Source organism: Panthera pardus, unplaced genomic scaffold (genome assembly GCF_024362965.1).
Source record: "Panthera pardus isolate Hobbes unplaced genomic scaffold, ASM2436296v1 HiC_scaffold_10, whole genome shotgun sequence".
Taxonomy (NCBI): Eukaryota; Metazoa; Chordata; class Mammalia; order Carnivora; family Felidae; genus Panthera; species Panthera pardus.
Window position 1 is genome coordinate 21,799,364 of NW_026526655.1, and position 27,933 is coordinate 21,827,296.

The following is a 27,933-nucleotide window of genomic DNA, read 5'->3' on the forward strand; positions in this document are numbered from 1 at the left end:
TCCAAGATAACTAAGACTTAATGTTTTATTTTTTAAAAAAGGCATCTGTCAAAAGGTCACATGCGATTTTTCACCTACACATGAGCAAACCATAAAATACTGTGCAACGAAATCAGTGATGAAAGAGCCGAAGATTCGTATGAGCGAGAATTATTCCCAGTTCATCACAAGCCTCTATCACAACTCTGTCGGCAGCAGAACCAGAAGGAGCAGCGATGTATGCCACGCCGCTCTGCAGGGAGAAGAGACATTGACTTTCAAGACACAAGTTCAGGTGAAGACACTCAAGAACCAAAATCCTCCTCTACAAAGCATAAGCTAACAAGGGTTCACAATACAGACTGATTCGCTCAGCCAAAAGAGCAAAAGAACATCAAATGGAAAAGTAAAATACTTAAATATTACTGATCACACTGCCATAACTTGGCTATAAAACTCACAGAACTTAAACACCAAAAGCAGGGTTTCTGAAGTGGTTTTACATCATAATCAATTCTGTGCAAATGCACATCATTTCCACACTTACCCTTTTAGCTCTGTCTACGTTATCTCTGAAAGGAAAGAAGGCATCAGAGCTGACAGAAACTTCATTAAGTTTGTCAACCCATTCTTTCTTCTCTGCTTCAGTTAGCAGTTCAGGGACTTCCTCAAACAATGCCTTCCACTTTACCAAATCTTCATCCTATGAGAAGGGGGTGGAGAGGGGAAAGAAAGATTTTGGATACAATCTTTAATACTATCTGATGCAAATCAGAATGCCAGAAAGCACTTGGGCATTTGTCCCAGGATTTAATTATAAATAATGGCTCATTCCAATTTACATCTCCAGAATTTTTTTTGATGCTTTTAACATTTCATTAAGAAAAGTAATTCTAAGTGTACCAAATAAAGATTATACCATTTACTTTCAAAATCAGTTTATTCTAAATATATTTTGTTTCTTAATCTCTGCCTAAATTAAATCTACTATTTTATATCCCTGTATCAAAACAAGCAAACAGATGATGATGGATGTTCTAGAACTATATTTACACAGCCTCAAGTCTACAGTCAGTCATACAGATGAAATCAAGGTATGATTCACGGTATTCACATTTTTAAAAAGGTGCTTCCATTTTGGATGATTTGTTGGCTAAAACAACATACTTTTAACTCTTGTTCACGTACATATAAAGATCCTTCCAGAACTACGAGCAAGATTTCACTAGTAATATTAAACAGGATAATACCAATATTAGAGTAAAAAAAGAAAGGCTTATGTTTTAAGTACTTTATGATTATAAGGCACACTTATGTGACACTTATGATGTCACGGATTCCTGTCCCTGATCCTGTGGACAACGTAATGTGGTTAACTCACCTCCTCAGGAGACTATCGAGTATCCGATTACCAGACTTCTCTTTTGCTTTCCACATAGGATTTATTGACATTTGCTATGTCCAAATATAGGTTTAAATTCTAGATCTTTAGCAGGCTACTTGATAGCTGCAATTTTACTTATTTATTTATTTTTAACGTTTATTTATTTTTGACACAGTGCAAGGGGGGGATGTGCACAGGGAAGGGGACATAGGATCCAAAGTGGGCTCTGCACTGGCAGTCTGACAGCGGCGAGCCCAATGTGGTAATCGAACTCATGAACGGTGAGATCATGGTTTGCTCGACTGAGCTACCCACGTACACCAACAGTTGTCATTTTAATGCACCCGTATGCTTTCTTCAAAATAGAAGACATTAAATATGAAATGTAACAAAAATTGAATTGTTAATGACTCTGGTAGAAAGTGTAGGGGAAAGGGGCACCTGGGTGGCTCAGTCCGTTAAGTGTCTGACCTCGGCCTGGGTCATTATCTCACGGTTCATGAGTTTAAGCCCCACATGCGGCTCTGTGCTGACAGCTCAGAGCCTGGAGCCTGCTTCCGATTCTGTGTCTCCCTCTCTCTCTGCCCCTCCCCCATGCACTCACGCTCTTTCTCTCTCTCTCAAAAACAAACATTAAAAAAAAGAAAAAAAGAGAAGAAAGTGCAGGGGGAGAAGACACTGGTTACCCGCTATCAGATAATTTGTATTTCATGTTGAATACACACCTATCATGCAGAAGCATCATGCTTGGTTGGCACTGTGAAAGAAGCCTCAGGATAGGTGAAAAATAGTCCCTGCCATCAAAAGTTCAAAACCAACAGGGAAAGTACAAAGTTATAAAATTTTAAAAGACAAGGAAGGTCTGTGGTATCAGAAAGGGATTAACTATGAACAAAAAAATTAAAGACAGCAGACAATGGAGAATTGGTAAAAAGTTTAGAATTACAATTTTAGACAATGTAAAATTTTAAGAAAAATACCTGTTACAGAAAAGAGTGAGCATACCAGTATACTCCACTCACAAACCCAGTGACTTTTACCTCGCCAATGGTTCCAGTAACATACTGATCAATGGCATTGGAGATTTCTGCTCTCTTCACTCCAGTTTTAAACTTCATTGAAAGCACTTGTGGATGATGTCTAAGCCACCAGTAGTTTGCCTTATCCCCTGCAAGGCGTGTGCAGTGTATTCGAGACTGCTGTCCTGCTCCAATGCCAATAACCTGAAGAACATGAACATTAAGATGAATCTCTTTCGATATTTTTTTTAAACAGGTCTTTTGTGCACATTTCCTAAAATCTATCTGTGAAATTCTGATCTGTGAAATCTATCTGTGAAAATTCTGTGAAAAAAACAGTAGGCCAAAATACAAATAATTCTTAAGTTATTAAGGGTGAGAGTAGATGTCAGTAACTACTGTTAACACATTTTACCTCTTTGGTGACATTTGAAGTATGGCTATTAATACTCTGTAAGTTTCTAGAACTCCTGGACATCAGTAGTGAGGCACAGTCTTACTGGAACTTATTAGAACCCGACTCCAAGAACACCAGTAGCCACAATCCCCCCAAGTTTTTGTTAACAGAGACAAGCAGTCTTTTAACAGTTGACAATCACTAAAATTCTGAATTTCAAAGTCTTCCAGGTCACATGCTAATGAATATCCACACTTTCCCTCCCCCACTTATGGGACAAATAATTTAACAGGTGCCAAGAAGAGCTCAAGACACTGTGAGAAGGGCTCCCAACGCCGCGGAAGCTATGGCGAAAGCAGAACCAGTTCAGTCCAGAGTTAGAAGAGACCCCCAGGAGGAGCTGGCTCAGTGCTGCTTTCTACGGCTCAGCCCACTAGGAAACAAGTGAAATATCTCACTTGACGTCTATAAGAAACATTCAACACCTTGATCATGGTAGTGGTCATTCATCGAACTACATAATGTGGGCAAACTGCTCAAAATTCAACACTTAAAAAGAGTAAATTTTATTGTATATAAATTATGTCTCAGTAAACCTGATTTTAAAAGATCACGTTAACTTGCAGTCTACAGATTCTTGGTAAAATAACCTTAGAAATAACGCAAAAATATCCAACAAGCTACAAAAATATGGAGTAATAGGTAGCAGTACTATTCTTGACTCTCTCTTCACTGGAAATATCACAGCCATCAGGAGGAGGGGAGTGAATAAACTAGTTTTATAGCGGCTATTACAGTCCCACTAACCCAAATGTGCCAACTCAGTCTGGGCAAGAAGTAATACGACCAATTTTAATATGTCATTCTGAAGATACTTTGTGATCATCACTAGCTCTAACGGTCTACCACATTACTGAGTAGATACCAACAAACCCAGAAAAGAAAAACCTGGCCAATTTTCCTTTCCAAGCAGTCTATCACCTGAGGGACGAGTATCATTTTGAAAAACAACAGTCTGCCCGAAGTGGGTTTGAGAGTGTGGTTACCTGACCATTCTTGGCATAGCACACGGAGTTAGACTGTGTGTACTTCACAGCAATGGTGGCTACAATGAGGTCTCTGAGCGCAGACTCTGGCAACTGAAAAGACACAGGGCGGTCAACTACAGTGGAATTTGTAGCTCCAATGGAAAACGTTAAGCATCTTACAGGTCATTTTCTTATAGACCTATGATGTAGTTGTACCTTTCAAATGATAGAATGGAGTTAACTGTTCATAGAAATCACTATTGTGTTTTACTGAAAAAGATCAACATTCAACATACTTGTTGTGGTACTCAGCAGTGCCTAATGCATCACGGACTCAAACTAATGCCATTTTGCAGCAACTCCGGCTTAAGCGTGTTTACATATCATGCTGTGAAGTACCATATCCATTCCTAAACCGACAAATAATACTTTCTCTACCACAGTGCCAAGGAACATATATGGAAACATGATAAAGTTTATGTTGAGAAAGAACATGGAGAATAATTGTCACAGATATAACAAACAACTGTGATGTCTACACAGAGCCACGGCTGTTGAGGAAAAATCAAATTACGATCATTTTCTGCTTTGTCTAGAATATTCTAAGTAGAAACTATTCAAAAATACTTGTGAACTACCAGTCCTAACAGAATAAAGCAATTGCTATAGCCAGAAATGTCACTATGTTTAAAATTTTTTTTAATGTTTGTTTATTTTTGACAGAGAGACAGACAGAGCATGAGTGGGGAGGGGGGCGCAGAGAGAGAGGAAGACACAGAATCTAAAACAGGCTCCAGGCTCCAAGCTGTCAGCACAGAGTCCGATGTGGGGCTCGACCCCACGGACAGTGAGATCATGACCCAAGCCAAAGTCGATGCTCAACTGACTGAGCCACCCAGGCACCCCTGTCACTATGTTGAATATAAAGAGCAAATACAAACTGAAAAGAAGGATTATCTATGTGGACAAAGACTATAAGCAGCTAACTGATCAATTAGCTAAGGGAAAAATCAGACTTCATCAAAATTAAAATCAGACTTCAAAATTAAAACTTCTGTTCTGCAAACTGTATGAAGAGGATAAAAAGACAAAGTACAGGGGCACTTGGGTGGCTCAGTCGGTTGGGCATCGAACTTCAGCTCAGGTCATGATCTCATGGTTCATAGGCTCAGGCCCAACGTCAGGCTCTGTGCTGACAGCTCAGAGCCTGGAACCTGATTCGCATTCTGTGTCTCCCTCTCCCTCTCCCTCTGCCCCTTCCCCACTCATGCTGTCTCTCTCAGAAATGAATAAACATTAAAAAAAAAAAAAAAGTTAAAAAAAAAACAAGACTAAGTACAGACTGGGAGAAAATATTTGCAAACCACATAACCAAAAAAGGACTACTATTTAAGTAAGTAAAGACCTCTCAAAACTCTGTGACAAAAACAATCTAATTAGAAGATGAGCAAAAGACACAAAGAAACATTTCACTAAAAAGGATACACAGACGGCAAAATAAATATGAAAAAACACCCATCATTAGCCATTAGAAAATGCTAATTAAAATCACAAGATACTGCCACACACTTAACTAAAAAGGGCGACAACACTAAAAGCTAGTGAGGATGCAGAGAACTGGGTCACTCACATGTTGCTGGTGTAAAACACAAAATCACACAGGCTCTCTGGAAAACAGTTTGGCAATTAAAAAAACTAAATATGCAACTATGATACTACCCAGCAGCCACTGATGATACTCCTGGGCCTTTTATAACAGAGGAATATGAACTTATGTTCACAGAAAAACTCACTCATGAATGTGCAATGAATGAAAATTATAAAAGGGGGAACAGATTAGATGTTACCCAAGGTTAAGGAGGGGGTGGAGGCAGGAAGGAAGGGAGTGTGATTGTAAGAGAGCAACATAAGGGATCCTTGTGGTCGTGGAAGCATTCTTTCTGTGCCTTAACTGTATCAATATCATTACCATGGTTGTGATACTGTACTGCAGTATTACAAGGCATTATATTACCATCAGGGGAAATGGGGCAAAGGGGACATGGGAATTCTTAACAGTGCCTGTAATCTATAATTCTCATTTTTATTTCAAAATTAAAAGCTCAATTAAAAGAATTTCTTAAGAATTTCTTATTCTAAGATAGTATTAATGTAGTATATCCTTTCCTGTCTGTATCTGTTTGAGTCACCAACTATACATTTTATTCCTTTGGTTCTAAGAAAGATGAATAACATAAACCAGCTTTCCTACAGGTCTGCCCTGAAACGTAACCCTGGTATTCTGAGACAGGATCAAGAAATGTGAGACAAGACATCTCAAGGGGGAGATGGTATGGGGATGGGAGTGAAGGAATCCAGTCATATATACAAGGCACAAATAGTTAAAACAAATTAAAGCATTATTTAAGAAAAATGGAAGAGGAAATATTTCAACCATGTTCACTAATTCTTAATGCACAATCAATCCTTATGCTTCTCCCACTGTTCTACACCTCCAAGGATTTTGAGGCTGAAAAGTTAACAAAACACTGCTTTCAAAGGAGAGGGCAATACAAAGAAAGATAAAACCATCACTCTTATGCTTCACTTTCCAAATTTCTAATTAAAAATACATACGAAATAAGTAGAGAAGAATTTAGATAAAAGAGGCATTAAAACCATACTTCATTCCTTGTAAAAAAACATCTAAGTTAGTACAGTCAGAGGTACAAAATCTATCAAATACTGTTAAATTATTCATCTGTCCAATACCTACAAACCTATAAGGAAAACTTACAAAAGTAAGAGTCTCAATAGGCAGGCAGGGTTGTCAACAGAGGTACTATGGAATCTAGGTCAATACTGTTTCAGTATTTTAAAAAGACACATTAATCAGTCAGGTTAATAAAGTAAGAAGAAAAAGAGCCTCATATTACTATGTTATAATGTGAGCTGCCTACAGTAACAATGGTACAAAACCATGCTTCCATCTGGAAATCCCAGTACTTAATAGCCTTGACCAAAAGAGTAGATTGCAAAGGACTGAAAGCTATTTCTGTATGAAATGCCTACCATGTTCCTTTACTTCAGGGCACCACTGATTTTTAAAAATAAAGATGGAAGAATAAAACAACAACAATCATGTCTCAATCACCATATACTTATTAACAGATCAAATTATTCCAATAAAGGCTCTGAGGTTTACTTTCAGCAACTCTACCTAAAGCCTCAGGAGTCAGACCTGGGAACAATTGCACCTCCTCATTTTCTATTTCTGTTACAATGAATGACTTGTTACGAGACTAAACCTTTTCCAGGAACAAACAGGCTCAACAGTGAGGTAGTAAAACTGCAAGTACTGAGAGGCAAAGATCCCAGAGATAAAGGAAGTAGGAAGAAACGAGTGTAGCCGTATGCTTTTTGCTTCAAGCATTTTCTAAGTTGAAAGGCAGTAAGCTAAAAGGTAAAGGAACTGAGCCCAAATTTTGGCTGTGTTACAGGAATAAGTGGCAAAAATGGAGTTTAGTACACCAGGGAAAAGTGATACTAGCAGACCCTTGATGCTTTCAGCAGAGCAGGGGTGAACCGTAAACAGACTGGTCCTCACAAAGATTTAAGCCCAAATTCAAGTCAGCTTAATTCCTGCCAGGATAAAGATGGTCGGACTCCATCTGATCTGCCTGCCAAAAGGAGAAGTCAGCTCTTTCTGGAGGGAAGAAAAAAACACCACCCAGACCTTCAAAATAGCTCTATAGTTTTCTCACATTCAATACCCAATCATTCAATCAAAAATACCAGACATACCAGCAGGTAAGACCACAAAACAGTCTAGTTACACATCTTAAGTACTTGGGCGGGGGGGGGGGGGGGGGGGAGCTGTTAGTAGAGCTGTTAGAACCAGCAAAAATATCCTTCAAAATCGAAGGTCCAATTAAGAGATTTCAGAAAAGAAATACCAGCTCATCCATTTCCATATCATGCAACCTTGGACAAATTTCTTAACTGTACCTGACGTCACAATTTTGTGATCTTTACAATAGAGATGATCGGGTAGTCACCTTTCCCCAACCCCCACATAGAGTGCTATGCATATTAAATGATAGGGTATATATAAATACTAGAAAAAAATCACCACTATCATCCTAGGAATGTGTCCTTCCTAACAGATGACAAACAGCACAAGAACAAAAACTTGACTACGTGAACACACTGATCACAGCACTGAAAATGGAAACAATCTAAGTATCTATCCTAGTACATCTATACATGGATCGCCATGTGGCCTTTTAGATGAAGATGTGGATCTACACTTACTGATATAGAAAACATATTTGCAAGCTTAGTGCATGGTAAAAAGGCAAGTTATGGAACAGAATCATAAAAGATACGATGCCATTTATGTAGAAATGAAGATAAATATCTCTATGTACATACACACATTAGCTTCTAATATCATAATTTATTCTTTTTTTAAGCTCTCAAACTTACTTGATAACTTAAAAATGAGCTAGACATTTGCACGTCAACCATTTTTAAATATGAATCTTTAAAAATGCATAAGCTTATAAATATTAAAAATACTGAGTAACTAGCATACAGTTCAGATATTTTCAAACTTACATCTTTATTCTTGGTCACAACATTGTTAAACAATGACTTGTCAATGACACCATTATTTCTCTTCTGACTTAAACGAAGACCAAAGAGAGTTCGAACTTCGTTTTCATCTGGACTGTAAGACGGGTCCATCTAAAATACAAATATAGAGTCAAAACCAACACATCTACAACCTTTAACATTTTTCATTTAACTTTACAAAAAAATCATTATAAGCAAGCTTATATTCTTTTTTTCTAATTTAAGCATGTATAAGATCCTTTCACTATGGGTATAATAGAATGGCCAGGCATCAATATTGATCTTAGACTATGGGCTAGTTTCCCTAATACCTAAGAGTGTGTAAAAATCAGTAAGGAAAAATCTCATCAATTAGAAAAATAGGCAAAGAATATAGTCTGATAATTTATAATAAGGAATAAAAAATACTTTAAATATGAAAAGATGTTCACCACACACATAATGGGAAACTAAAGCTGCAATGAGATGCCATTTTTATCTCCTATTGATAAGAAGAAAAAGTTAAAGAACACAATGCTGGCAAAGCTATTAGGAAATCCCATTAAGACATAAAATTTGATGGGACAACCTCAAAGAGGAGCAGGACCTATCACAGACTGACCCGGTCCTAATTCACTGCAGAGCGTGTGTGGTGGCTAATGACTGGGTGACTGGCTACATAAGCTACACCCATACCGGGCAAACTTCCAAGATGGTCAGACTGTATGCATTTGTGTCAGGAGGAAAAAACAACAACAAAAAGAAAAAGAAATGCAAGTATTTCCTAAAAAGTACCAACTATTTCAGAAAAGACAAGCAAGAAATTTAAAATATTACTTTTAAAGAGGTAACATAGTGGCAAAAAGGAAGGATGGGGAGGCCTTTCATCAAATGATATTTAAATTTAACACCTTTTGAATAACTTTTTTTTTTTAATTAGAATTTAAAACTAAGACTAAGGAAGCTACCCTCATCTTAAACCAAAAAATTAACAGTAAGAAAAAAAACCCTGTAGGATTAAAAATTAAAGAAACTTCAGTAAAGGGTAAATTCAAAGGTTGTCATCATAAAGAGAAGATTAAACATGGGGGAAAAGAAACATAAGATAAGAAAACAAATTACTATTTCAAACATGAATTAAACTAACCTGAAGAACACAGTAGCTCCCATTTTTCTTTTTAGAGAGTATTTTCAAAGCTTCATCTTCATATCCTGGGGCGACGATACCATCAGATACCTATAAATATATTAAACATTAATTTTTTTAAAGTTTTTATTTTGAGAGAGGGAGAGGTGGGGGGGGGGGGAGAGAGAGAGACAGAGAGGGAGAAAGAAATCCCAAGCAGGCTCCATGCTCAGCCCGGATCCTAACACAGGGCTTGATGCAGGGTTGAGCCAAAATCCAGAGTTGTACCCTTAACCGACTGAGCCACCCAGGCGACCTTTAAACATTAATTTCTATTTTCAAAAATTAGGGAACATTTCCTAAGCAATCTAAACACAATTATCTGTCTTAATGCAGCAGCATTTTCTGGTTTCTCTCTCCAGCAGATAATGCTAGTACCTATACCTGGAAAAGATAAGCCTATATTAGAACACAGAGTTCTACAGCTGACTTTATCTCACTTGCTCTCCTTTCAGGGTTTCGGGCTGTTTCAGTTTTAACTAAGAACAAACAAATGATTCACAGTAACACATGTACCTTAAGAAGAAGAACAATTTCTCACTATCCTGTTCATGAAGTGTTTTGCACTAGAAAGAGCCCGCTCTAGTGCCCTCTCCAGTGCCCTCTCCGCCAGTACTAGCAAAATGACCTTCGGCAAAGCAAGTTCCACAAGAGCAGGGCATGGGGATCAGATTACATCTTTGCTAATAACCTTAGGCAAAGCAAGTACCTCAACAGCAAGACAAAGGGACCATATTTAACATCTTTGAAAGACAGCGAAGTCCTACTACAAAGCCTTATGCTAGAACATAAAACACAGCAGGTCAGCTCCACTACCATGGGGGTGGTAGAGGGATGGTAATGGTCATGGGGAGAATCCCCAAAGCAACTAAATGTTGTCAAGCTCATGTAGCCTTCATTTCTACCTATTTGTTTTCCCTCCAAGCTATCTTCTTTTTCTTTCAGTCTGTCTCCTTGCCCCAAAACCCACCTTTCCAGAAGGCTTGTTTGGTATCCAACTAATGGGGGTTAGTTTTTCAGAGTAGTTTATAATCTTCCCCTATACAACATCTTTCATTACAGATCTACAAAGGTTTACGGTAAGGCTATCATTATTACATCATCCTCTGCTCTTTAGAAACATTAACTTTGGCATTAAGATAATGACTACTAGAGAATATAAAAAAAACCTAAATATATAAATTAAAACTTTATCATAATAGCAAAATATTCATTTGAAACGCTCACTAAATCTCAAAATTACAATTAAGTCAAGGATTCACGTTCTACATAAAATATGAACATTCTAAATGATAAACTTAATTTAGAAATGGTGTAAATAAATATGAGAAGTTATAGTTTCAATGAAAACTATGAACAAATAGAGCTTTACTCAGTTATGCCTGGATCAAGATACAGGAAAGTCCACTAACCTCTCTGGAGATAATTTTGGCAGTAGGGACATCACAAATATCAGATAATGCGATAAAGTCACCAAATGAAGACATCCTATCAGCCCCTATAAAAATAAAAATGAAGTGTTACAAATGGTCTCTGCATAGAAAAAGATGTTTAAAAAACCCCAATGTGATCATATAAAATCCATTTCTCTAAATTTAACTCTATTATTTATATAAGATCTAAATAACAGATTAGTAAGCCACTTAACTGAAATGATCATAACAAAGTATTCTTTAATTTTAACTTCTAAGGCAGCATTTGGCAAACTTTTTCTGTGGAAGGCCTGATAGCAAATACTTTTTAAGCTTTGCAGGCACACTGTCTCTGTCACACCTACTCAGCGGTGCCATTGTAGAAATCAGTCCCATCAACGAAGGGACTTGGCCCTGCTTCAATCAAACTGTACTGACAAAAGTAGGTGGCAGGCTGGGTTTATTTCGCCCATGAGCCACAGTCTGCTAACCCTGTTGTAGAAGGTGAACAGTGCTGTCAAGTTTCTCAATGATCTTCCATAAATGTTACAGTAATATTCACAGGTTATTAACCTCATGAATTAGATACTTCTGAAATACATAAAAAATAACTCTAACCAAATGTAGTGTAGTTAAAACAACCATATAGTTTTAGTCATATATTAAACAATGTACTCAACAGCCTAATGTGAAATCAGATGCACCAAATTCTAATTATGTTTCCATTTATTACATTAAAATAGGAGCACACACTTTTATAAACAAATTTATTCTAAGGCACTCATAGAGTCATTCCTAAGTATTAAAAAAAAAACAAATTAAAGACAACTTGGAATCTTTTACTGAAAAAAAAAAAGATATTACTACTTTATTCTACTTAGGATAAAACATTCTTTTCTCTTTTTCAAACAAAGAAACAAAAACCCTTTTACTGTTCCGACCTCTTGCTCTTGCATACGCAGTTGATATGGGTGTAAGTGTTTCATACAGATCATAGACCATGCAGACTCTGGCCTCATCTTCACTTAGTGGAATTCCAACAGCAGCACCTGGTATGGAAAACCATAAAATAAACCCCCACACGTTACTACTTATCATCTCCTAAATCAAGACAATATATATATATACGTATATATATACGTATATATATATATATATATATATATTTTTTTAAGTAGGCTTCGTGCTTAGCGCAGAACCCATCGCGGGGCTTGACTCACAACTGTGAGATCAAGACCTAAGCTGAGATCAAGGGGTGGACGCTTAACAGGCTGAGACACCCAGGCACCCCAAAGCAACTTTTCTTAACATCTGGTCTATGCAGCTAATTTCTAGTGTCCATGCCAAATTACACAAAAATCTGGCCAGATAATTAAACAACAAAAATACAGTTGCAGGGGAGGGGGAGGAGGGGGGAATCTCTTCTCTCTGCCTTTTGAAAACAACCACTGGGTCTACCAGCACCACACATCTACAAAGTTAGTTTGCTTCATTACTGACTCCCTCCACCCGGCTTGATACCCATACCATTTATTTCTTTCCTGTTTATATCACCTTAGTATCAAATAAGCTTCAAAGAATTATGTGTTAGATTTGACTTAGCCATAGAAGTAAAAATGTATCTTATACAATGGCTATAAAAAGTTACAGATAAGGTGCCCCTAGAACTTCTTTGTATCAGTTCTATTTCAACCTTGTGGAAAAATATTTAGCCATATTGCATTAAACCATTCTACTTTATTTTTTGTTTCCACTATAAAAAAGCATTTTCCTGATCCTATTATCTCACAGTAATGTTACAAAATTACATACACATAAATAACATCTATGTATTAATTTACTACCAAATTTTGTCATGCTACCACATATCAATATTGTTAACAGACTTGAAAAAAGTGGTTTGAGACTTCACATTAGAACATGTCAATTCTTTCTAAAATTAAAAAGTGCATTTTGAACAGTTCCAGAGCATTCAGAAAGCAGTGCTTTACCTGCTGGGCTGACATGTTTGAAAGAGGCAGCAGCAGGAAGGTCTAAAGCTTCTCTGAGTTCCTTCACCAGCTGCCAGGCATTCAAAGCATCACACAAGTTTATAAATCCGGGGGCTCCATTTAGAACTACATATGAAAACATACACAACATATTACCAAGCAGGATCAATCAAGTCAGATATACAGTGCTGAAAACATAACCTATGTCAAGGCTGCACGAGTGTGTTTTCAGAGAAGTATAATTAAGAGGCAAAGACATATACACAAACATAAAAGAACCTGATGAAAACAGAGACCAAAACACTAGAGCCTTAGCCTGCCTCACCGGCCCCCTGCCCAAAAAGAATATACAATACACACTCACATATGCTATATGCTATATGCTACTGAAGAAACCAAACCTAGCCAATCTAGAAATAAACCAACAGTGATTTTAGGAACAGGAGAACAAGACCAGTGATCGTCAGGGATCCACTTTAGTATAGAACTAAGAACAGTCATGGCAATTCTAGAGGTAGTACAAAATCTAATCCGTAAACAAAAACATTATTACAAACTAATGCAAGAGCTGCGGATGGGGGAAAATCTATTGGATTTTTCCTCTTTTATACCAGCCTCAGTAGGCTCTGCCTAAAATGCAGTTAAAAAGATTACAATTTCAGAGTTTCTCATTGCCTATTTTCTTGACAATAGCAAGATAAATATTTATATATATTTATATAAATTATAAATTCAGCACATACAAAAAAATGGCAGCCATTAGTTAAAAGCCAATTTATAACTGCATTTCCTTTGTATTATCTTGGATAATACATACTTCTAAAAATAAAACTCTGACAAATATTTACTGAGTGCCTACAACAATGTTGGGCACTGTTGTAGGTAATGGGGATAATACTATCAGTGAATAAGCTAGCCCCCCGCCCCCAATGTCTCATCCCCCAATCACTGTCTTCATAGAGATTATGGGAGAGCCAGAGAAGAAACAAAATAGGCAATAAGTAGAAAACGGTAAGAGAAAATATTACATACTTATACAAATGAGTTGAAAACATGTCCACACAAAAACCTGGACTTGAAAGTTTTTAGCAACTTTTTATAACTGTTAAAAATTGTCTTTCCATTTTTGATGTCCTTCAAGGGGTGAATGGATAAACTATGATACATCCTTATACCATGGGATATTGTTAAACAGTAAGAAATGAGCTCTCAAGCCACCAAAAGACACAGAGGAACTTAAACGCATACCGCTAAATGAAACAAGCTAGCGTTAAGGCTACATACTGTATGACTCCAACCTTATGACATTATGGAAACAGCAAAACTATGGACATGGTAAAAATATGAATGGCAGCAGGAGTCAGGGAGGCAGAATGGACGAAATTTTTAGTTGGTGAAACTATTCTGCATGATATTGTCAAGGCGGATATAAGACATTATACATGTCAAAACCCACAGAATACACAACACAAAGAGTGAGCCCTAATGTAAAGTGGACATTAGTTAATAATGAATCAATACTAGTTCCTCAATTTTAACAAACATACCATACTAATACAAGATGTAAAAGGGGGAAACTGGGGAGAGGAGATGCAGAGGGAGGGAATGTCTGGGAACTAACTCTCTGTACTTTCTGAGAAATTTTTCTGTGAATCTATTAACTACTTTAAAAGATAAAATCTACCAAAAAAAAAAAAAGTTCCTAAAAAAGAGTTCCCTTGACCAGCACGAACAAAATAGCTTTTGAAAATGAAAAATACGGGAACTGAAAGTACATGCAGGGATCTCTTGCCTCAGAATCTAAATGGGAAACATTATAAGGAGGAAATCCCTGAGAATAAAACAGGAGAATTTCTTCTAAGAAATCTAAATGTAAAAATTCATACAAAATGTCAAATTTCCAGGTATTCATTCAATAAATACTTAGGAAACATGCCAAGCAATATTCTAAGTACTGAGGATGCAGCGATAAACAAAAAGCTATGAAAAAAGCTGAGGTTTCTATTCTCGGGAGAAGATAATTAAATGGGAGGAGACAAGTAAAACATAAATACAGTAAAACCTTGGATTGTAAGTAACTTGTTCTAAGTATCCCACAAGACGAGCAAACTTGCAAAATTAGCAAATTTCTAATACATTTTAATTTGATAAATGAGCAATGTCTTGCAATGAGTAGTATGTGACTCCAAATGTCACAGGATCACAACAAAGATAATGGTTCTTCTCTCTCTCACTGCAGGACTGTGGGGTGATTGTCTCCCATCCTCGGATGCTCCATCTCAGCTCGCGGTGTTTGGCAGAAATCAGGGATTTTTCAGAACATCGGAAGGTGCCCACAACTGGCACCAGTGTATTTTTTTGTCACGTCAAAGCACCTCTGGACAGTCTTTTGCTTTTCCACACAACAGTCAGCTTAGGAACTTTGCTTCATTCCTTCATTCAGACCCTTTCCTCTGCTGCCTTATTGCCAGTTACATTCAATACAGTGTATGACAAGAATTTATTAATACTGTACTGTAGTCAACATCCGTGTGAGCATATGCAATGGCCCCTACGCAGAAAAAGGTTGAAAAGAAAGGCGCTAAGACGATGATTACAGTGGAAGAAGAAAATCATCGAAAAGTACGAATGAGGTTATGTGAGTGGCCAAAATTGCAAGACTTTATAAGTCTAAGTCTGTGTCTCATCTGCAGAGGAGAAGAAAAAGGCAGAGGAATCCCTCACTTGCAATGAGATTAGGGAGATATGTAAAATGTGGAAAACAGTGCAAAATTTTGTAGAAAAGCACCACCCAAATAAAGCCGCAGCAGTGTGAGCGATGAATCTGCTTAAGGACAATGCAATGTCAACTTTCCATGAAATCCTCAAAAGGAGGCAAAACCAAGTGTCATTACATAGGTGCCTTGTTCAAGTTGCATAAAAAGAAGATGCCACTGAGCCAACAGACAGCAGTGATTCCCTTAGCGATAGTCAAAGTCGTCCTATACAATAACCCTCCTCTCTCGTCTCCTTCACATGAGCAATGAAGGTTTTCAAAGTAAGTACAGGTTAATTTATTTTTCTTTGTATTTTGTATTTTCTTTATTATTTTGTATCATATTACATTATTGTAATCATTTTTATGTGAGTATTTTTCAGTTGGGGAAGAAATCGCCCAAGTTTCTATTATTTCTCATAGGGAAATTCACTTTGATATACAAGTGCTTTGGATTACAAACATGTTTCCAGAATGAATTATGCTTGCAAACCAAGGTTTTACTGTATATGCAACCAAGTCGTGTTGTCAGAAAAGTGTGATGGGCAGCTACTTCAGTCTGGGTGATCAGAGAAAACTTTGAGGAGGTGACTTTAAGGTGATTATCTGAATGGCAAAAAAGACCTCGAAGACCAGAGCAAAGGCCGCAGACACTGTGCCTGTGGACCAAATGGAAACAAGGCGCTGAGGAGCATGGGGTAGGGGAGGGTTGCCACGGAAGAGCAGTCAGATAACAGGATTTGTTACCTGCACAGGCATTCAAGTGGGAAGGAAAGCCAATGCATGGTCTCAAATTGGGTGTAACGTCACCTGATTTACATGGTTAAGATTATTCTGCCATGAGTAGAAAAGACAAAGCAGAGAGAAATTAGATTGTTGCAGTCTGGAGACTTTTGGGGAGACTGAGGGGGCTGGCACAGTATTAGAAGAGATTCCAAATGTATCTGAAGTAGGGTAAAAATAGGACTGGATCCAGTGAATGGGAAGGGGAAAGAAAGGAGTATTTGAAATTCTCCTCAAATCTCCCACCCTGCTCCCTGCTCCTCTCTCTCTGTTGGTAACAAGGGAAAGGAGAAGCAGACAGGAGTACCCGCATTTTCCTGCCACCCCATGTACCAACAAGCGTGCTCTCGCCCTGCTTTCCCAGTGTATGAAGAGAGCTGTCCTTGTGGTCACCCGAGGCCCGCACTCCTACCCAAGGCCTTCACACACACAACTCTCTCCCCTGCCCTCTGCACGCATGCAATCCACCCCGCCCCGTCCCCAACCAGACAGGAGCACGTGTTCTAATGCCCACCTCAAGAATAAAACAGGACAAAAAAGTGAAAAGCCTCTTTTAATTCTACGAACCCATGGAAGTCCTAACTGATTTTCCTGTTCAAAGAACTATCTTTATTATTGTTATCTCCTAACCTCACATTCCTATCTCGGCCAACTTCAACTGGGCTTCCAGAACCATCATTCCAAGGAAATTGCTTCATGAAATTTTTCCGGGATCAAACAGTCACTTTCCTGTTCTTAGCAGCACTCCAAACCAGCTGGAGCCCTGCCGGTCTTCTAGCCTTGTGTTCCTCAGCTGGTCCCTCCACATCTTGACCTCTTCTAGGAAATCCATCCATCCTGTCCCACATCTTCAAAATCATCTATATGCCAAGGACATTTCAAACTCCATCTCCAACCTGACCTCTCTCCAGAACCCATGACTGTCTCAACAGATTTTGTTCATGAAACACCTAGCACCTCAGACTTCCAGTGGCTTTAAAAGGCATGATGTAATTTCATTTACCTTTTCAATGTGAACCACATCAGATATAATACAGAGAAAGACACACACACCCACACACAGCAAACTATGCCACCTAACACACATCCTTTACCTGTGATGGGAAGCTTGGGCTTCAGCGTGTATAACTGGGCAGGAGTTTGGTGAGGATTCATTCCATACCTCAAGGGCATCTGAGATATTCCTTTACTATACTGTTTCCTGAAGTAATCTGAAATCGCTTCATCATATTGTGCTGTATGAGTGAAAGCCTACAAAAAGGGTAAGTTTTGTGAAATACCAGCAGCATTTACCAAAGTTGGGGCGAGAGGGTTTCAGGTAGCACAGAGCAAACCACACTCCTTCCCACACATGTCTGTGCAAGAAAGACACCCACTATCACTAAAGAACACAACAAATCATTCTCTTTTCAAGTGTCTTTCAACTTTTTGACATTATACCTCTGAAATGCTTGGTTCTCTTCACTTACAGGAAAAGGATTTCAGCTCCAAGCAGAGGCCTGATGAGTGACATGGTCTTTAAAAACTGAACACCATTTGGTTTGGCAAACACTTTGCTCGATAAAAGTGCATCCCCACCTTCAAGGCTAACTGGCGTCTAGTCTCCAAGGAGGTGTCTTTACTGTCGGAGTTCTGCATCTCTGTGCAAACGGCCACATAGTCCTCAGGTTCACATACTACTGTTACTCGAGCGTGGTTTTTGGCTGCTGCTCTCAGGAGGGTTACTCCACCTTAGAAGAACAAGACAATTTGTATTTCCATGACTTTAGCCTCCTTTAAATAAAGTCACTGTATACGTATTTCTACCTTAATTTTTGCCTTAAAAAAATAAGGAAAATGTACCCCAGAGGTATTTCTATATAAAGAAAGAGCTTAGAAAATATAGATGAATTATGGTCATCCCAGAACACAATCTTGGAGCAGTAACTATTTTCTGCTCTCTCAATTTTTTGATTTTCAGTGAACATCAAAACAAAGTATCTTTTAAAATGTAAACAGCCAGTGAGCACCTGGGTGGCTCAGTCAGTTGAGCATCCGATTCTTGATTTTGGCTCAGGTCATGATCCCAGAGACACGCGATCGAGCCCCACGTTGGGCTCCACAAGCGTGGAGCATGTTTAAGATTCTCTCTCTGCCCTCCAACCCCCACACCTGCCTCTCCCTCTCTAAAAAATAATAAATAAAAAAAAGCAAAAAGTAAAAATTAAAAAATGTAAATAGTCCAAAAATAAATAAATAAGATATAATAATCCCCCCGTCAGTCTTCAAATATGTTTTTTCTAACTTACCAATATCAATCTGCTCAACAGCCTGTTCAACAGTTACATCTGGAGAAGCCACTGTCTTCACAAAGGGATACAGATTACAGACGACAACCCTAAGCCAAAAAAAAAGGATTTAGCTGCCATTAGAAACACAAACTTTATGGGGTTTACATGTAAGTCAGTCAGTAGCTTTAACAAGACCAAAGAGTCTAAAGATGTAAAATATAAGCCTGGCATTTTAGAATTCTAAAAAGTATGTTGAGACATCAGGAGCTCCCACTGTTGCAGAACATAGGTAAATATAAGTGGCTTCGGTCAGCAGGTACTCTCAAAACATATTTCCCCTAAATCATTTTGCAATGTTGCTGTCCAGGTACACTTAGCTCCTATGATATGATCCAGTCATTAAAAAATTTGGTTAAATTTTAGCAGAAATGCAAAATACAAGGCTATAGATAACATCCTCATTTTGGAACACAATCACTATTACCTTCGACATTCAATTTTAGACTCTATTTCCAACGGGTTAGGTATAATGATGAAAAACGATAGACCATTCTAAGAGTGAAGTATTTGTTTATTTGTTTTGTCTTCAGAGAGATCATATACAACAGCAGCAACAGTAAGGCCAAAAGAATAATTTAAGATACAAAACTAATCTAAAATTAACCAGTGGAGTAGAGTTCTGTGCCTGGGCCTGCAACGTGAGGGGCTCTGTGGGCAGGTTCACACACAGTGAAATAAGCACAACTGGTAAAAACTGATAAAAACAAAAAATTCCTCAACAAAAACCTAGCAAACTGAATCCAACAAAATATAGAAAGAAGCACACATGGCAGCAAAGTATGGTTTACCCCAGGATCGTAAGGTTGGTTTGCTATCTAAAAACCAGTTAATGTAATAGCCCATGTCAATAAGACAAAGGACAAAAACCCACCTACCTCAACAGATGCACAAAAAGTATTCTGAACATCCACTCATGATAAAAACACTCAACAAATAGAAAAGAACTTGTTTAACATGATAAAAGGTAGTTAAGAAAAACCCTAAAACCCATAGCTAACATCATATTTTTTTTTTTTTTTAATTTTTATTTTTGGGACAGAGAGAGACAGAGCATGAACGGGGGAGGGGCAGACAGAGAGGGAGACACAGAATCGGAAACAGGCTCCAGGCTCCGAGCCATCAGCCCAGAGCCTGACGCGGGGCTCGAACTCACAGACCGTGAGATCGTGACCTGGCTGAAGTCAGAGGCTTAACCGACTGCGCCACCCAGGCGCCCCGCTAACATCATATTTAAAGGCAAAAGGCTGAATGCTTTCTCCTAAGATCAAGAACAACACAAGGATGTCCACTCTCACCCCCACTATTCAAAATCGTATTAGAGGTTCTAGCCAGGTCAATTAACAAAGAAAATTAAATAAAAAGCATCAAGATTGGAAAGGAAGAGGTAAAGGTATCTCTATTAGCAGATGACACTATCTTGTATATAGAAAATCAAGGTATTTCACATACATGCACACAAAAACTATTATCTCTGAATTCAGCAAGGCTGTAGGACATACAATTAACTGAACTACACACACATTAGCAATGAAAACTCGAAAGTGAAACTAAGAAAACAATTTTACTAACAGTACAATCAAAAACAAAAACAAAAACTGTTTAAGAATAAGTTTAACAAAGGCATAAGACGTGTGTGCTAAAGAGTACACATTGTTGAAAAAATTAAAGAATCTAAACAAATGAAAAGCCACCCCAGTTTATGCCTCAATATTCAGATGGCAACATCTCCCAAATTGATATACAGATTCAATACAATCCTTATGAAACTCCAACTCTGGTTTTTGCAGAAATGGGCAAGCTGACCCCAAAATTCATGTGGAAATGCAAGAAACCCTGAATGTCCAAAATGATCTTGAAAAAGACCAACAAAGTTGGAGGACTCACACTTCTCAATTTCAAAACTTGCCACAAAGATAAAACTAATGATGTGGTGCTGGCTTAATGACAGAGATATAGGCCAAGTGTCCAAGACCATTCAATGGGGTTCTGAAAGAAGTCTTTTCAACAAACGATGCTGGGACAATTGGACAGCCACATACAGAAGAATGAAGTTGGACCTCTAACTCACACCCATATGTAAAAAATAACTTAAAAAAAAATCAAAGACCTAAGCATAAGAGCTAAAACTGAAAACTCTTACATCTTTATTATCTTGGATTATGCCACTGCTTTTCAAATATAACACCAAAAGCACAGACAACAAAAGAAAAAGTAAAGTGGACATCAAAATTTAAAGCTTTTGTGATAGTCAAAGGACACCATTACAGAAAGGAAAAAACAATCCACCTAATAGGACAAAATGAACTCTTACAGCTTAATAATGTTATTTTTTTAAATTTTTTTTTTTCAACGTTTTTTATTTATTTTTGGGACAGAGAGAGACATAGCATGAACGGGGGAGGGGCAGAGAGAGAGGGAGACACAGAATCGGAAACAGGCTCCAGGCTCCGAGCCATCAGCCCAGAGCCTGACGCGGGGCTCGAACTCACGGACCGCGAGATCGTGACCTGGCTGAAGTCGGACGCTTAACCGACTGCGCCACCCAGGCGCCCCTTAATAATGTTATTAAAAACAATTAAAAAATGGGCAAAGGATTGCAACAGGCTATACAAAATGGCTAATGAGCAAATGAAAAGATGTTCAACATCACTAAGAAAGGCCAGTAATAATCACAATGAGATGCCACATTATACCCACCAGAACCACTAGAATCAAAAGGCTAGCTAACAGATGTTGGTGGGGATGTGCAGAAACATCCCCTACAGGGAATGTAAAATGATCAGCACCTTGAAAAACAGTATGGCAGCTTCTAGAAGGGTTAAACACAGTTACCAGATGACCAAGGAATTCCACTCCTGGGTATATAACCAAAAGAAGTAAAAACACATGTCCATACAAAAACTTGTACGTGAATGTTCACGACTGCCTCATTCCTAATATACAAAATGTGAAAAGAATCCAAATGCCCATCAACTGATAAAACAATAAATAAAATAGGATATATCTATACAATAGGTTATTTTTTAGTAATAAAAAAAATGAAGTATTAAGACATACTAGAACATGGATGAACCTTGAAAACATGCTAAGAAGTCCAAGGACCCCACATTATCTGGTTCTATTGGTATGATATACCTGTACAGCTAAATTCAGACAGAGAAAACAGATTTATGGTTACATAGGGTTAGAAATTTGGGGGGAAATGAAGAATGAATGCTAATGGGTGTGGGGGTTTGGGGGTGAGGGGGATGATGAATATGTTCTAATTTTAACTGTGGTGATGGCTGTACAAATCCGAAATCTACTAAATAACACTAAATTGTATATTTTATTTTTTTTTAATTTTTTTAACATTTTATTTTTGAGAGAGACAGAGACAGTGTGAGCAGGGGAGGGGCAGAGAGAGAGGGAGACACAGAATCTGAAGCAGGCTCCAGGCTCTGAGCTGTCAGCACATAGCCCGATGCGGGGCTCGAACTCACGGACCTCGAGATCATGACCTAAGCTGAAGTCAGACGCCCAACCGATGGAGACACCCAGGCGCCCCTAAATTGTGTTTTAAATTGGGAAATTATATGGTATAGAAATATCTGAGTAAAGGTGTTATATACATTGAAAAGAAACAGTGCATATTTTTATGCAAATAAGTACACCGTTAATATGTATCAAAATGTAGGTCATAATTTCTTTAAAAAAAAAGTTCTTTTTGTTGTTTTCTTTTTGTTTTAGTTTAAACGTGAATTTTGGTAATATAAACTTGGCAGAACTAAAAATGCTCACGTATGTACAATGTCACATAGAAGGTATTCAATAAACGTTTACAGTGAGTGAACAGAAAACTAAACCTATTGTTAACCTTAGTCTTAAAAGGGGGGCACCGTGTTTGTCATGGTTACAATCTTTGATTCTCAACGTATTAAAATTGCAACTCCAAAATTTTTACCTGATAAGATCGAAATCAAGTCTAGCCATGTCAGCATTATCTTCTGGGATATTACGAGCCAAGATTCCTAATTTAACAAAGTTAAAGTATTAAGTTAAAAAAAAAACACATTATAATAAGGTACTTCTTTCCAATATGGTCCCATCAATCAAGTTAAACCCTCTAATACTGCCTGATAAAGAAAACAAAATAGTGAAAGATTAGTGGGCATATTTAAAAAGCTTTGTTATAAGTTCCTCATTTTCCCTTTTCTTAAGATTTCTCATTTTTAAGTCATCTCTATACCCAACATGGGGCTTGAACTCACAACCCTGAGAACAAGAGCTGCATGCTATACCAAGTGAGTCAGCCAGGCACACCGATTATTCCCCCTTTTCTTAAGCAACAAAGTGTAAAAGGAATTTTCACATAACCATTGCCAGTTCCATTAATCTATGTGCTCCCAAAAGTAAGTGGCTTGTCTGGTGATCCTCCTTAGCTTAAGGATTTTATTCTGCCAAATTTTACTATAACTGTAATTAGCAATACACCTATCTCTTACCGTTTTTGGTTAATACGTAACTCTTGGTCTCAGATGAATAAACAAAACTAAAGCACTTTAAAAAGAATTATTTTGATAGTCAGTTACACTGTGATACTTTATCCTAAGTGTGGAGTGTAATAAATCTTTTCACACAAGAAACTGAAACATTTTCATTAACTACAGAAGGAAATAACACTTTTAGTTATCAGGACTAAAAGCAAGCAGAGGAAAACGATGTGAATCCATCACATAATAAAGCATTCTAGATTCTAAACAGTGTCTAACGTAGTATGAACTTTAGCAGCAAATGTGACAAAGCCAATACAGACTCACAGGTAATTTTTGGGGGGGCTTATCACCTGCCTTTTTCCTCATTTATTCTATAAAGTAGTCAACCAAAATATTCCTGAAGACCACTGATTGTTTTGAATTGAAGATACCAACCACTTACCAGCATGGACTGCAGGATGCAAGGTTTTCACACGCCCCCCTAACATTTCAGGAAATCCCGTCAGCTCGGAGACATCTCTGAAAATAGATGAACAGAATATTGCTGTTTCCACTGAACTGTCATTTTTCCATTTTATGCTATTCCAAAGCATCTTTCAACATTACGTCCACAGTTCTCATTTGGGGGGGATTTTTCAGGGCCTTAATTTTCAGAATTCAGAAACTGAATTGTAGCCATGCGTTCAATTGAAAACTAATTTAGCAGTATATACAAAAAAGCACTAACAATCCCCTAAATATCTCAGAATCAGACTAAAGTAAAAACAAGAATTCAGTTTTAAGAATAAACAAGCATAAAGATGACATATCAAATGAGTGGGAAAATAAAACATTGTGTTGTAGTAAAGTGATATTCGTAATTGGAATAATCCGAGTTTACTACACATAAAAATAAATTCCCAATGAATCAAAAGTCTGATTATTTAAAAATAAAAAAATGTTTATTTATTTATTTTGAGAGAGCATGCACATGCAAGCGAGGTGGGCAGAGAGAGAGGGAAAGAGAGAATCCCAAACAGGTTCACAGCCTGACACGGGGGTCGATCCCATGAACTGTGAGATCGTGACCTGAACCGAAATCAAGAATCAGACACTGAACTGACTGAGCCACCCAGGTACCCCCAAAGGTTTGAGCATTTAAAAAAATCACAGAACTACTAAAATTAAATACGTAAGGTGTGCATTCAAAGCATTAAACAAAGAATTAATAGATCTATGTAAAATGTTAAAAGTTTCACACAGAAAAAAAAGCTGGAAAAAACAATCTCAAACTTTGACAAAGGGCCCGGCCAAATGCAAAACAATGTTTAAATATCGATTCATTATCACCAAACTGACATGAACTCCCCTATTCCCCAGCCTGATTTACAAGCAAATTTTAATGACATGAAGAATGCTGACAATATGTTAGGTGAACAAAATCAAGAAGCAAAACTATCTTCTGTACGAGCTATGAAATTAAACAGATGTTTATAAAAAGACTGGAAGCATATCAACTGTTAAACAGGATTATAAACTATTTATTACCTTCATTATAATTTTCTACATTTTTCAAATTTTCTACAACCAACATACACTGCCTTTATAATAAAAAAACAATAAATATTTTAAAGCAGCAAATTCCTGGGGCGCCTGGGTGGCTTGGTCGGTTAAGCGTCCGACTTCGGCTCAGGTCACGATCTCGCGGTCCGTGAGTTTGAGCCCTGCGTCGGGCTCTGTGCTGACAGCTCAGAGCCTGGAGCCTGTTCCAGATTCTGTGTCTCCCTCTCTCTCTGCCCCTCCCCTGTTCATGCTCTGTCTCTCTCTGTCTCAAAAATAAATAAAAGTTAAAAAAAAAATTTTAAAGCAGCAAATTCCTGGGCACCTGCATGGTTCAGTTGGTTGAGCATCAGACTTCAGCTTAGGTCATGATCTTGTGGGTTTGTGAGTTCGAGCCCCACATCATTCTCACTGCTGCAGGTGCACAGTCTGCTTCAGATCCTGTCTCCCTCTCTCTGCCCCTCCCCGCCCCTTTCAAAAATAAACATTAAAAAAAACTAAAGCAGCAAATTCCAAAAGGATACAGAATTTCCTGTGTACAGTCTCCCATGAAGGGCCATCTGCAGATGACTGGTGTTTGACTAATGACTCACACAGTTCCAACACACACTAAAAACTGGTGACATGTTGTCCAATTCAAAATTCCCTTTCCTGGCATTTGGGAAATAAAATCCAGTTTCTCCAACTGAAGATGATTGCTAAGAACAGAGAAGGCAGATCTATTCTTAGAATGAAAAACCATGTGGGGTCATTAAAAAGCTTGTTGCTCCTTTGTATTCCAGAATTTGCATGCAGCAGCTGCAGTCTTCAAAGAGTCTCGGTATGCCCACTGCTGTAGAGTCACCAATTAAAATCTCATCAGTTTACCTCAACCTCCAGGTTAACTTCCTGGGATAAAATCTTGGCTCTGCCTTTTACTAGCTGTGTTAACTGTTACGAACTCGGGCAAGTTACCTAACTTCTTTGTGCCTCAGTTTCCTTATTTATTAAATGGGGATAATACTACCTACACTGAAAAGTTGTTAGGATTACAGGACAGTGTGTGCGTGTGTGTATAATATGAAGTGTGAACAGTCTCACGCTCTAATGGGAGAGAAATACATTTACATTCCCAATTTGTAAGAAATACACAGTTATAATGGAGGTAAGCAAGAAGTGAGTAGAGGCAGAGATCAAACAAGACTCCACAGCTGCCAAGTATTTAAACTGAAGAATGGATATGCAACATGAAGACTTGTTACCTTTTTCTACTTTTGATTATGTCTGAAACGGTCCCATGATACAAAGTTTGGTGGAGAAAAATAGGCTATAGAAGAGGAGCTTGCTTAATTTGAAAGGTCCAACTACAACAGCATCCATCATGCTCCAAAAGAAAGAACAGCCAAGATACTGGATTCTCACCCTGCTGCTCTTCAGAAAAGGCTGGCCTGTCTTTCACGATTCTTACAGGGTTCTTATGAGAACATCAGAGAGATGATGCAAAAAGACTTTGGAAAATAGAAAGCATTTATTTAATAAAGAAAATAAAGCATTCTCGCCATCTGAACTTGTCAAATTTAGGAAAGCTGGCTACAGAAGGCAGGATTACACAATGAAAAAGGTAGTAATCCAGGGGCACCTGAGTGGCTCAGTCAGTTGAGCATCTGACTCTTGGTTTGGGCTTGGGTCATGATCTCACGGTTTCACAAGTTGGAGCCCCACGTTGGGCTCTGTGCAGCCTGCTTGGAACTCTCCCTTTCCCTCTCTCTCTGCCCCTTCCCCACTTACAGTCTCTGTCTTTCTCAAAATAAATAAACTTAAAGGAAAAAAAAAGTCACTGCCATTTATTAGAGCTTTCCTACAGCCTTATTCATTTTCTACCCCTCAGTAGTTATCTGCCCACTCTCCCACCAGAATGCCAGCTCCTTGGGGTCAGGAATGGCAGCTGATTTATATTTTATTCATTCCTTCTTCCCATCACTTAGCCAGGTAAGGAATAGCTTGTGAAGAAGGGAATGAATGAAAGATCTGTGCCTTCATGTCATTAAGAGGTGGTAAGGGAACACAGGAAGACTTGAATCTTAACAATGTCAACAGTTTCACTACAGAGCCAGTCCAAACATATCACGTGAATCGCGTGAATCAGGTAATCTGGGTTTTTCTTTAATAACAAATGGCCTGCCGAAATTAATTTTCTATAGGAAGGGGCTAAGAAAGAGGGCTCTGAAATGGGGTCTCCTGGGGCTTCAACCCTTAACTCCTCACGGTGCTCTGTAAACTTGAGCACAAGTTACTAAATCTGAGCCTCACTTTCCTCTTCTGCAAAGTGTGTAAGTAGTGTGCCAACCTCCCAACACTGCTGGAAGGAGTAAATGACTTCTTTCAGTCTCTGTGCTCGGAGTGCATTCCTTTCTGGTCAACGGGATCACATTCCGTTCCTCGGATTGGACTTACCTTAAAAACTAAGCTGTGCCTTACCTGACTGCCAGACCTGCATCCCTGAGAGCTTTTGCAGTCCCTCCAGAAGCGATCAAATTCAAACCAACAGAAGTTAGGTTTCTGGCAAATTCCACGAGGCCCGTTTTGTCAGAGACACTAAATAAGGCTGAAACAGAAGACATCTCCCCTCACTACTCGCAGTACATTACACGAAGTCCTTCCAGGCCTTGGGGAGTGGGGGGATCGGCTGGGAGGACGGTCACGAAACTCAAGGCCATCACGGCGGCCCACACTGGTCGGGCCTAACCCGGAGCCTCCCCCGGGTCAGACACCTGCCAGCCGCGCTACAGCGAACGGACCACGAGCCTGCAGTCACGGCGCGCAGCCCGGCGCCGCCATTGTGAGCTGAGGACGCCGCGGGGAAGGGACGCGGAGGGCGTGGCTCCGCGAGGGCGCGCGAGGGGCTCACCGAGCTGGCCGGGTGCCATGGCTGCGGGCTGCGGGGTCCCGGACGAGCGAGGGCAGCTGCGGGCACGCCACGTGCGGAGGGGCGCCGAGTGCCCAGAACGCGCGCGATCAGGCAAGAGGGGCGCGCCGAGCGGTCACCTGACCTGCCACGTGACCCAGCCGCCCTTCCGGGC

The 27,933-nt window shown here is 38.7% G+C and overlaps 1 protein-coding gene across 1 annotated transcript; it reads right to left on the minus strand.

Annotated features, from left to right (window-relative positions):
* ATIC (5-aminoimidazole-4-carboxamide ribonucleotide formyltransferase/IMP cyclohydrolase) lies at positions 1-27,900 on the minus strand. The gene is made up of 16 exons (XM_019446079.2): positions 27,762-27,900; positions 27,332-27,458; positions 23,778-23,854; positions 22,804-22,870; positions 18,819-18,907; positions 18,109-18,260; positions 17,625-17,781; positions 12,993-13,118; positions 11,943-12,050; positions 11,002-11,087; positions 9,551-9,640; positions 8,407-8,535; positions 3,826-3,918; positions 2,404-2,586; positions 527-682; positions 1-232 (listed from the first exon to the last, which is right to left on the minus strand). The coding sequence occupies exons 1-16, from the start codon at positions 27,778-27,780 to the stop codon at positions 113-115; spliced, it is 1,779 nt and encodes a 592-aa protein (XP_019301624.2). The 5' UTR covers positions 27,781-27,900; the 3' UTR covers positions 1-112.
* Positions 27,901-27,933: the final 33 nt, after the last annotated feature.

Coding starts and splice junctions, on each gene's coding strand:
- ATIC (XM_019446079.2), bottom strand. Junction 12,051..12,992: donor CAAACATGTCAGCCCAGCAG/GTAAAGCACTGC, acceptor TTTCCATACCAG/GTGCTGCTGTTGGAATTCCA. Junction 9,641..11,001: donor CCAAAATTATCTCCAGAGAG/GTTAGTGGACTT, acceptor ATATATTTATAG/GTATCTGATGGTATCGTCGC.